The sequence below is a fragment of the Misgurnus anguillicaudatus genome, chromosome 19 (genome assembly GCF_027580225.2).
Source record: "Misgurnus anguillicaudatus chromosome 19, ASM2758022v2, whole genome shotgun sequence".
NCBI classification, from domain to species: domain Eukaryota; kingdom Metazoa; phylum Chordata; class Actinopteri; order Cypriniformes; family Cobitidae; genus Misgurnus; species Misgurnus anguillicaudatus.
In genome coordinates this window covers 13469902-13482549 of record NC_073355.2, presented here as the reverse complement: position 1 = coordinate 13482549, position 12648 = coordinate 13469902, and the positions used below count along the sequence as shown (strand labels likewise).

At 36.9% G+C, this 12648-nt stretch overlaps 1 protein-coding gene across 4 annotated transcripts in view; it reads right to left on the bottom strand.

Moving 5' to 3' along the window:
• pbx4 (pre-B-cell leukemia transcription factor 4) overlaps nt 1-12648 on the bottom strand; it is a 53664-nt gene that overhangs the window by 8645 nt on the left and 32371 nt on the right. For 3 of the 4 annotated variants that reach the window (XM_055188261.2, XM_055188269.2, XM_055188277.2), the window contains 3 exons: nt 11595-11785; nt 11182-11317; nt 6382-6538 (listed from right to left, as the gene is read on the bottom strand). In XM_055188261.2, the coding sequence (XP_055044236.1) occupies nt 6382-6538; nt 11182-11317; nt 11595-11785 (484 nt within the window). The remainder of the gene's footprint in view (nt 1-6381; nt 6539-11181; nt 11318-11594; nt 11786-12648) is intronic. The other variant, XM_055188287.2, reaches the window with a different exon arrangement.

Genomic DNA, 12648 nt, shown 5'->3' with positions numbered 1-12648 from the left:
GAGATTCCTCCTCATTCGCGCGTCTAGTTCGTGCAAATGGCGTGAACTGAACGTCTGCTGCGGTACACGCGAATGGTGCTTTTTGCGTTTGACGCAAATTTGCGACTGACGTCCGAGTTGAAAGATTGGAACTTTGGCGAATTTTTGCACCACGCTAACCAATCAGGAGCCTGTTTGCTGCTGTGGCGGCACCCCCGGCCGGAGTCACTCATTCAACATGAAGGAACGCTTGATATTGTCCGTAAGCAGTCACCCGGAGCTAAACGACACAAGTTCTTATTTCTATAGAGACAGGAATAAAAAGGACCTCGCTGGAAGAGTGTCAATGAGGACATTGGGCAACCTGGTAAGTTGTAAATACACATTTCACTTTTGAGTCACGTGACGTTTAACGACCCACGGCATTCCCACTGTTTTTTAAACTATTTCCCCCCTATAGTAAGGTGACCAAATACAAACCGGTAACTTTCTCGATAAATGCACAACCAACATCAGCCATCTTGCAAACAGACAACCGCATAGCACTTGCCCCTCCCACAAGAAGCGGATTTCACGTCTGACGCCCGACAAATGCTTGCTTTTTCCGCGCGTCTACTTCGCTCTGGACGCGCGAATGCATTCAAACTGTTCAAGCGGCAAACTAGCCGCGGTAGACCCGATTTTGACGCCTCAAATGCGGCTCGTGTAAACGCAGCATTACCGATCAAAAGCCTTAGTACATGAAATAGCTGTGAATAATATCAGCTGTGCAATTCAGAATAGTTATTGGCCACGTATTATTAGTGTATATCGCATTTATTCCTGCACCCCTAGCTTTAACCTTAAGAGTTAACTGGTAACACTTTACAATAAGGTACATTAGTAAATGCATTAAATAATATGAACTATGAGCAAAATGGGGGCGGTTTCCCGGACAGGTATCAAATCTAGACCAAGACTAAAAAGCTTATTCGAGTTTGAAATCAGCTTGCACTGACATATTGTAACATATTTAAGTGCTATTGTTTTGTCTCAAGATGAACACCAGTAAGGTTTGTTTGTAAAACCTACTTAAAAGTTCTAATATAACTAAAACCTAGTCCTGGATTAATCTAAACCCTGTACGGCAAACTGTCCCATATAGTTTTTTTTGTTCATGTTAGTTTGTTGTGCAACTAATGTTAACAGTTACAACTTTTTAAAATGTATTAGTAAATACTTAAATTAACATGAACTAAGATAACTAAATGCTATAGAAGCTTTGTTTATTATAAGTTTGCGTAAACTAATGTTAACAAATACTTCATTGTTTTAAGTGTGAGCAGTTAACCTCTATTTATAGCACACTGTTTACATGCCAGCAACCAATCTGTGTCAGATATCGATGTGAATCAGAAATGGTTGACAGTGTAAGCCTCACTAGTACACCACAACAATATGGAGTCTTAGGGAAAAGGATACCAAAGAAACGAGTTAAACTAACAGGAAGAGGACTGACCGAGGATGTGACTCGGATGACTCATGAAGAAATTAAAATGGAAATCCTGCAGTGAAGATGGCTGATAAGACTACAGGTTAGAGGTCGGGTCAGAGGTGAGGTGGGGAGAAGTCAAGACGGGTGTCATGGGTTGGGGAAGCGAATCTCGGTGCATTGGGACTACTCAAAGGGGAGGGGCTACCTGCCCTACCTGCTGCTGTTGCACAGCGTGAGCGACACCGATGCCGTCCCCGTTGAGAGAGCGCAGGCCGACGTAGGCATCTCCTACGTGAGACAGGCCGTACGGCCCCGAGGACCCTGCAGGCAATATACGCAGCCCATCAGCTTTGCCAGGGTCAGGTTTGGTGCGTGTTAAAACTCTAGTGCAGTGCATTTTACGAGCGGGGCGTGAAAATCAGGACAAGCCACATTCCGAAATCCAAGACAGTGGTTTAATCTGTTCAGCTATTTCCGTTGAATGGAGACAAAAAGAAAAGTAAACCCGAGAAGAAGAAGAAAGGACACAAGAATCAAGGGTGCACCTAACAACACTGGTTACGTGGTAAATCTACGGTTTCCTCTGAATGACGTCACGTATTGTTCTTAAGCTGTCCGCAGGAAGACGAACAGGATGGCAGGAGGTCATGGTTGAAAATGACAATACCAAGTTCAGTCACCTACCTTCTCAATTCTGCCTCCTTAGCAAATAGAGGTTTTACTACACTAACCGTGTGTTTGGGGTGTTGAGTGTTACATTGGCACTCGTGAATGTGACGAACAGACAACACAGCGTCAAAGCCGATGGTGAATAAAGCTCACTCTTTTGGGAAAAGGTTACACGCTGGGTTAGTTATCAAAAGGATGCGGGTTATCACACAGGGGATAAAATCATGCAAGAACAGAATAGAAAAAGTAAATGTTCACGTGGCTCGGGGTGGGTGCGGGTGGTGTGACCTAAATGCATGAGTTATACTGTCATCACGGTAATGTATACAACGCTACATAATTATTTCAGGAAAATTGTTTAGATATTAAACAACCATGTAGCAAGGCCTATTTTTGGGTAATCCGGCGAAATAAATACCGAACAAATGAAAGGTGCTTCATCTCCTATGATTATTTTCTCCTTCTCTTTGAAACTTATTAGCTACAAAACAAAAAGGTGTAAAAGGTGCATTTTTTTATTTTACAAATGGTAGCCGTGCATAAATAGATTCACCTGAAAAAACAGCACTGCAAATGAGTTTCTTACTTAGTATTTTTGTCTTGTTTTCAGTACAAATATCTAAAAAAATATTTTCTTGATTATCAAAATGACCCAAGAAAACAAATCCAGTTTTTTAAAAAACATGACATTTAAGTGAATTTGTGCTTAAAACAAGCAAAAATATCTGCCAATGGGGTAAGAAAAAAATCCTATACTTTTTTTAAAGGATTAGTCCATTTTCAACATCCTAGATGTTGATGTCTTTCTTTGTTGAGTCAAGAAGAAATTATGTTTTTTGAGGAAAACATTTCAGAATTTTTCTAATTTTAATGGACTTTAAATGGACCCCAACACTTAACAGTTTTAAATCAGTTTAAAATTGCAGTTCTCAAACGTGTGCGTTGGGTGTGCGAGACCCCATTTCGCGTTGAGGTGTGCATGGGATTTTTTGTAACTGCACGCGCAGCTCCGCATCCGAAAAGGACTGTGACGCATCTCTTTCATCAATCCATGAACAACAATTCATATAGTATTTATCTAACACTCTTAAAAGTATGTAAACCTTACCATTTAAAACACAAATGTTTTACATATGATTGAGAATTAGGGCTGAATTCTTATAGGCAAGGATTCGACGATTGGATTCGGAGAGGTCTGATTCGACTATGAACCTCATAGTCGAATAGTAGGGAAGTGTTATGTAACCAATGAGCAGCAGCACAGAGAAGCTTAACCGCATGGATGACAAGTAACTGCGCTTTTCACATTAAATTCATATATAGCTATGCCTTATTTTTCACATCATATACAATAAAGGCAAAATAGAAAGAGTTAAGAGAGTAACTTGTTTTTTGTACATTTCTATTCAAAATGTAATACTATGCAAAAGTGAAACTAAGATGACAGAATAATGTAGCGTAAATTAAATTATTTTAATTTAACTGATCAACACAAATACAAAGCGCCATAATATAACTGATTTGCTTACCAGCATTAAACCCACTTAAAATGAAAACCTTTATAGGTTTTTTCTTTGTATACAGCGTCTGCTCCGTGAATAAGGGAGCTGCAGCCAAAAACGCCGGTGGCTTTATTATTAACTGACTGAACACTTGAGTCTTACCTGGACATTTAGATATGAAAGTTTTCATCCACAGTATCTGCATGAAACATTATAAACATTGAAAATCACCTGCGACTTGATCAGCACGTCCAGTATGTTGCTGAGAGTCCGCTTAATTAACGGTTTTTCGTTCAGTCCGCGTGAGCTAAACATTTATGTTCTTAAATTTTTTTTACTCGCATAGGCTATATTTATACATATTTTTGACCAAGTAACACTCGGATATAATGTAAGTTGTATTGTAATGTAAGTTCATTTTAACTTAATAATGACAAATCTTTCTGACTAAAAATGATCTATACAGCTTAATTTAGCCAAAATAATGATTTATTCGTTTTCATACTTTAGAGATACACATTAATTTATCTACTAATATACTATTGAAAATGCCATAAATAAGTATTCATTGCCTTCTGTACAGGTGCATAAATACCTTCTTAATTTTAATTTATTTTAGACACTGCTTTTCTGTATTTAAATTCATTCACCGCGACATGAATTAATTAAAAAAGGTTCCACTATCAGTCGACCACGGCAAAATCTAACGAATCAGATTCGACTATGAAAATCCTTAGTCGAAAACAGCCCTTTTGAGAATTATTGGATAATATTTGTAGTAAATGTACAAAATCTACTGTCCTGTGATGCGCCAGCGCAACTTCACGTAATTGCGTAATGCCGTGGAAAGGTCACGTGTTACATATATAAAACGCACTTTTGCAGACCATTTTAAACAATAAACTGACACAAAGACATTAGTATCATTGGACATACAACAATGTCGGTCCTCTTTCTCCACACTTGTAAACACTGGGGCGTAGTTTCGCATACATCATCCGTGACCTCTTGACGTGATGACGTATTACGTGAGGTTGCGCTGGCGCGTCACAGGACCAGAGGAAGACGAGAAGTTGTGGTTTAAAAGTGCATACTTTTTATTTTTCTTGCCAAAAATGACAATCTAGGGATGTAACGATTCAATCACGATTCAATCGCGGTCCTCATTAAAAATGCCTGTCTGAAAACGATTCTGAATCGCAAGGCTGCGATTCTTTGTTTTATGCACAGCTTGTGCCTGTATTACGGAATTTGGTCAGTAGGAAGTCCTTATCAATCTAAAATCATTATGAGTCGGAGTCGTTTATAATGTGCATTTAAAAAAGCAACACTCGTTAAACAAAATCATTCAAAATATTCTTTATTATCATGAAAATACCTGAAACAATTTGAAGAACAGCGTATAAATATTCCTGTGTAGACATTTCCTGGAATAGCGTTTGAAATGCTGCTTCTTGTGTGGCACAAAGGGAGTTTCTGCACGGGAGTGCCCCCTGGCGTTCGGATGTGCCGGAATTTCACCGTAATTCATTCAAATTTATTCATTGAGAAAACGCGCATTTGCACGATTAATCGTTACACCCCTATGACAATCGTTTCGCTAGATAAGACCCTTATGCCTCGTTTGGGATCATTTAGAGTCCTTTGAAACTGCAATTTTAAACTGCATTAAAACTGTTAAGTGTTTGGGGTCCATTAAAGTCCATTATAATGAGAAAAATCCTGGAATGTTTTCCTCAAAAAACATAATTTCTTCTCGACTGAACAAAGAAAGACATCAACATTTTGGATGACATGGTGGTGAGTGAATTATCTGGATAAAAAAAAAAATGAACTAATCCTTTATACACTTTAAAAAAACTCACATTTGCTTACCCTATTGGCATATATATTTATTTATTTAGCTTGTTTTAAGCACACATTAACTTAAATTGTCTATTTTTGGTCTTAAAAACTAGACATATTTTCTTAGGTCATTTTGCTCATAAAAAATACATCTTGACTTTTAAATTTTTTAGACAGTTGTACTGAAAACAAGACAAAAATACTGAGTAAAAAAGGTGTTTTTGCAGGGAAAAGACTCGACCCAACTGCAATGGATGAGACACATTTAAGGGCGTTATAATCACACTAATATACGCACACCTATGACTACGTATACATTATATCCTACAATAATGCGTCACGTTGAAATGTTGCTTCGCGACTGTAAACAACTACACCTGAAATGTTCTTGCATACACCCTATAATAACAAATTCCTCTTCTTCTTCCCTGCTTGTTCGGGACACGTCCTGCTCTGTATTTTCATGCAACTTCATATTTCCTCGTCGCTCTTACATAGCGCAAGATATAGTTTAAACTGCATAGCTAAATCTCTACCGACTGCATGTTATATATACGCAGTCACAATACCCAGCCCTTACGAAAACACAAGCATTATGACGGGTCTAATCCTGCATGTGTTGACAAAACAGCTGTTACCTAGTTACACAATCATGATGACTTTACGGTCTCTAAACTTTCCAGTAACTACGTCGTTTCCATACCCAACGACATTGCTTTGCATGACTGACAGATCCTGATGCAGATCGCGATCATGGACAGACAAAAGCTGACAACGGATGAACAGAAAGTGACTAAAACAAAATGTAGGAAGGCAAATAAAATGCATGTAGACAGAAGGGGGGGGGGGGGTTTAGTATGTGGTGTGCTCTTGGTGTTGTGTCTTTTCTTTATCTGCTGCTGTGCACTTTACCTGAGTTGGGTGTTGCTGGAGAGTTCGCCTGGCTGGCCTGTGCTGACACATTGGCAGCGTCCACGGCTGTTTTTACGGCGTACAGGTTTGCTTCCTCCTGGAACTTACCAATGTTCTTCTTGTACCGAATTCTCTTGTTGCCGAACCAATTCGAGACCTGCGGTGAAAACACTTTGATCAGAACATTATCTTAATGTAGGGTCTTGCTATACATGCATGTGTCCATTTGGAGGATGCTTTTATCCAAACAACCTTACGCTTTATTGAAGTTTTAAATCCATTCATTTAAAGGTGCAGTGTGTAATTTTTAGAAGAATATAAAATAAAATACAAAATTATATTATCAGGGGTGTATAAAGACCTTTTTATAATGAACTGTTATGTGTTTATTACCCTAGAACGAGGCCTTTTTACCTACATACAGCGAGGGTCCTCTTACATGGAAGTCGCCATTTTGTGCCGCCATTTTTCTACAGAAGCCCTTAACGGACAATTTTTTTACTAAGTTGAGATATTTGTCAGCTACCGTAGCTTCTCTATGTCTTTAAAAAGCAAGGGGTGAAAAGTGGACTGAGCCGTTGGTTGCACTTCGCAACCTCATCGCTAGATGCTGCTAAAATGTACACACTGCACCTTTAAATGATAAAAATTAAAACTGGGAAAAATAGAAAACTAACAACTTTTCACAGTGACGATGCATGCGTCAAACTGAAAAAGGAAATGCAATTGATGATTTGAAGTTGATTAAATTAATTAATTAATATTACTTTTAAAAGGCAAACATGAAAAGACGCAATAATAGTAAAAAAATATTAAAAATCGAATTTTCTAGTTTCATTTTGTTTTCCTATCTATATGTTAATTAGTGGGTGAAGTTTACTTGCTCACCTAACTAAGTTAGTGTCTGAGGCAGTGTTGCCAACTTGTTGCTAGATTAAGTAACTTTTTTTTACAAAACTGCACCAGGCGACAAATCTAACGACTTTTTTGGATGAACTTTGATGAACTAGCATCGCATCTGTACACATACTGTTTCATTTTACGCATCTCTTAAAGTAAGCGCAAATTATTCACACCTCAGACCTGTTTCACAGATACCCGGTGTACAGTGTGTACATATTAGGAATCTGCCACATGCCTATTGTGTTTTACACTTCTGATCTGCGGCTTCTGTGTATCAGATTGTAAACTGATTGACGCCTTCCACAAAAACAATTTAACATACTGTATAGTGTTTTTTTACTTAAAAAGGTAAACACCACAGTTTTTCAATATTTTACTATGTTATTACCTTAACTTGGATGAATTAATACATACCTATCTTTTTTCAATGCATGCACTTAATATTTGTACAGTGTGTCGTGAATGTGTTAGCATTTAGCCTAGCCCCATTCATTCCTTAGGATCCAAACAAAAGTTTTATTTTGTGGCACCATACTTACTCGTGTAACTACTCATGTGACAGTCTTTAAATAGGGAAAACATGGAATTGTTTGGTGGCTTCTAAATTCATCCCTGTTTGGATCCTAAGGAATGAATGGGGCTAGGCTAAATGCTAACACATTCACGCTGCGCTGTACAAAGATTAAGTGCATGCATTGAAAAAAGATAGGGATGTATTAATTAGTCCAAGTTGAGGTAAGAACATAGTAAAATATTGAAAAACGGTGGTGTTTTCCTTTAAAAGTACTTTAAATATAATTTTAATTATTAATTCCCTTAGGCAAATTAATAATTTTTGGCATGTTTTTGGCAGATGGATTACCATATATAGGGGTTAAAGCAACAAAAATCCTGAGCTTGAAAATTTTCCGGGGGCAGGGGTGGACATGTTGTTAAAAACATTGTTGAAACTAACTAGTAATGTATCTGCCATTGCCATTAGCACATGACAGGCTCAAATTACAGATTATGATGGGCTATTCAAAACAGCAATATAAAGAAAGGTTACTCACTAAAATATGGCGCAAACACAAACTTTTCTGACATAATTTACTATTAGTAAACCATCAGACTGAACAAATTTAGTCAAATTGTTTGTGCATTTAAAGGTAAATATATCAATGTGGTGCATTTAGAGAGTAAAAATAAGTGACACAGATCTATGAGAAATTATATGTTAAAAATCTTTGGTTGAATATATGTATGGTAATAATAAGGCACACAAGCCACATAAACAACTTGATAAATGAGATTCACCAATGGTCAAAACATGTTTATATTCCTGCTATCCATGCCAAGCGCCACTGATTTAAGTCTTTTATCAATTAAGTCATCTTCCCTAGGCTTCATAAACTTATCATCCTACTGACTATGTTCACTTGCTACGTGACATCTGCAGCTGGATCTCAACGACACTTTTTAAAGACCCGCCCCTTTCTACTTCTGATTTGTTAGTTTGGTTTAGAGTGAAAGATGTGTTTCTCTTATTGCAGGCGAACCAAAGATCCGGCAGGGTGCTGGAAAACTTTAAGCCATGCATTTATATTACCATAGTTTAACTACAAATACTGCTTCAACGCCATGCATCTGCAGCGGACTGTACAAACCGGATTTGTATGCAGTGTAAATGCTCCAAACTGTTAACATGCGCATGTAAAATAAATATGCACCACATAGGTTCTGCAAATGTATGTGTGAAACAGCCCTGACCTCACACTTGTGGGGCACCACAGATGACGGAATATGTGCACGTGAACTTTCGGTTGTTAAATTTATTGCTAGGGCTTTTTTGTAAAAAAAAAAGTAAGGGAATGTAAATCTAGCAAGTTGGCAACATTAGATATGTCCACCCACTAATTAACATAGAATTTGCATACAAGTTAACTTTGAAAATGAAAACTATAAAATAAAAGAGAACAAAATGAAACCTAAACATTTATTTCATTTAAATTTGATTTGTGTGAGCATAAATAAAATATTTTGGCGTTTCTTTTTCATGTTTTTACCTTTAAAGTTTAATATTGGCATAAAATTAGGCTTAGCACCACATTGACGTGAAAATAAAATGCCAAATCATCAATTCAATTTTGAAAGGGACGATGCATTGTAACTGTGAAAATGAAAATGTGTCTTCATTTTAAATGTAGCATTTTTTTATAATGAAATGGTTAATGTTATTTTAATTTCATTGTTATAATTTAATTAATTTGTTTTAAATTAGCAGAAAAAACACGCAAGATATTTTCTTCCTAAGAATCAAATCCATACATTTGTGCAGACAACCCGATACCCAACCAATTCAGCTACAGGAACTACGACAAACAATATTTGTGACCCTGTAAAATCCAGACTGAAGTCCAGACTCAGTCTGATATTGGGAGCATTTCAATCATTGATTTCACTTTAATTTCAATCTCTGCCATGACCTTATCAGTCAATATTCAGATGAGTTTACATTCAAAACAGTAAATCACAAAAATTACTTTAGTTGGGTTTTCACATTGAAGTTTAAGGAATGCATTGGTGGTTTAATAATGTCCAAATATCAAGGACTACGTTCACACTGCCATCAAAATCGGATTTTCTGCTCATATGTGACCCATGTCTGTCTCTTTGTATGACTGTGTGAACAGCACAAACCACATGGAATCTGATCTTCGATTCTGATTTAAGTCACTTCCACGTGTGGTTCGAAATCAGATCCAGGTCAAATGTTTTTGTCACAAATGCGAAAATATGCACCAACAGCATGTTTGCAAAACTACTCAAGATAACTATTCAAGATGCATATCGGCTTACACGCAAATAAGTGTGTTTGACTTTCCCGAAGCGTTGTCCAGATGACACGTGACCCGGTGGCAGACTGACTCGGCTCGTATGGAGATAAAATGGCGATAAAACGCGTCGACTGGCCGACTAGCCCACCACACGCGCGTATTGGATCGGAGCAGAAAATCAGATTTGTGCATTAATGTTTGCAGTGTGAACAAAGTAAAAAGCTTTGGCCTTATTACAGCAGTCAAGTTTAACTTTGCTGGTAAAATATTCATGACAAATTTGATTTACAGGTGATTAACTCTGTGTTTTGGATACTGGCACAGTTCTGAATGCGAGTACACATACAGATACAATGAATATAATGCATTTCTGTGTAAATTGTATGATGTGGCTTCTACGGTGATGGTCCTGGTGAGATAAACAGGAAAAGCACAATCCTATCTGCAAAATCTTTTTTATATTTTATTTAAAATAGCAATAATACAATAAGTCAGTCAGTCCCATGACCTTTAGTGAAGAGCACAGTTCTTCTTTCCGGTGTTAAAGTGTTTCTTTTTAAAACAGGAAGTTCAGTGAGACATATCTACACTGGCCTTCCATAAACGGCTGTAATATAAATAGCCAGTATTTTTTACAAAATAAATGTGCCAGTGCTTTGTCAAAGTTTGCTGTCACTAGGATATAGCTGGCAAAACAGACACGGACTACATGCCAAAAGGCATTACAACAAATTCATAACAAATTTGCATGAACTCATACTGTGTGATTATTTTGAATTGGGTAACAATGACAACCGAGCTGCAGTTTGTAAGCGCCACACTTTTAAGATTTCATGACATCATCATTTAAAGCAATAACCTAAACTATTGGTATCAGCACAGACATATTATATCGGTGCATCCTTAGTAGATATCTTTAGTCACGCCGTTCGCTAATGTAGCCGGTTTTATTTATTTTTAGTACATGATTTTCTATAATCCTGTACATAACTGGAAAAATGCATTACTGAATTCCAGGTTTTCCAGGATATGTGTGAACCATGCAGCAGATTTCTGCAGTACATAAAACACTCATCTTCACCTGAGAGACAGTGATCCCACACTTCTTGGCCAATTCTTCCTTGGCTTCCTCGCTGGGGTACGGGTTGGACAGGTGAGAGTAGAAATATTCATTCAGCACCTCTGTTGCTTGCTTATTGAAGTTGCGTCTTTTACGTCTGAAGACACAGTAGGTGGGGAAAAGTTTTAGAAGTTTAGCACAGCCCAGTAAGATGTATATCCAAGCACATTACAGTTTTAAATGTAGTTATTATTTTAGTTTTACTTTATGTTTTACAGTTAAGGAATTCAAAGCTAATGTGTTGAATGCATTGTGCCAAGTTCTGAAAAGCAGAACTAAAACTTCCAATCTTCAAAATAATCATCACACATTATTTTTAGTTTTTTAATTATAGTCCTGTACATAAAAAAAGATTAAGGCCACACATGACCCACCTGGCATCAAGGAAACGAGACCGCAGGATCATGACGGCCTCACAGGTGCTCTGCTTCAGCTGCATCTGGATGGAGCTAAACTTGCGGTGGATTATGGCCACCATGCGCTCGATCTCTTTGGGTGAGATGGGCCGTGTGCGGGACTGCTCCCTCAGCAGGTTCATCACGTGATTGGTGAACTCACTGCAGGCCTGCATAACATAACAGATCAGAGGATCAATACATAAGGTTATTATAGTTTTAAAATTAAAATTAAAATTATATATATATATATATATATATATATATATATATATATATATATATATATATATATATATATATATATATATATATATATATATATATATATATATATATATATATATATATATATATATATATTTTAGTAATTTTTTTATTTCAGTTTAGTTTTAGTTCTTTTTAGCAGTGCATAAATCGTTTTGATTTTGTTTACTAATTATTTTTAGTTATTATTTAGTTTTAGTCTATAGCGTAATATCACCATGGTAGTGGTGGTCAAAAGTTGGCATTAATCTTGCCAAATCAGGAAATGTTGGAAATATGAGGATAATAAGATTTTTTTTTTTAAATAAGGTTTGTTTGTTATTTAGTCCTGGCCTGAACAAGTTAGTCATCAGCAGTGAAGCTCTACATTTTTATTTTTATTTTTTCAATTATTTTTTTATTGATTTTTAACATTTTATTAAAGCAACACTAAGAGTTTTTGCTCTTTGCTCCCCCTACAGGTTGAAAGCGGAATTGTCCATTACCACTGTCGTAAATAATTTAGCCTACTGCAGCAAAGCTGGCTCTGATTGGATTGTAGGTCTGCCATAAAGCAAGTTTTTGTAGTTTTCACTCGAACTACAGGACCGCGACACAACGGTTGGAAACTTCTTTAGTGCGGTTTTGGCCGATAGAGGGCTGCAAAGCTAATGTGAAAGTGCCGTTCACCCTGTTTCGAGTGGATGAACGACTGAAACTTTTTTGGAAATGTTATTTAAGATGTAAAAAAAACCTCTTTGGTGTTGCTTTAACATAGCAGACAGAA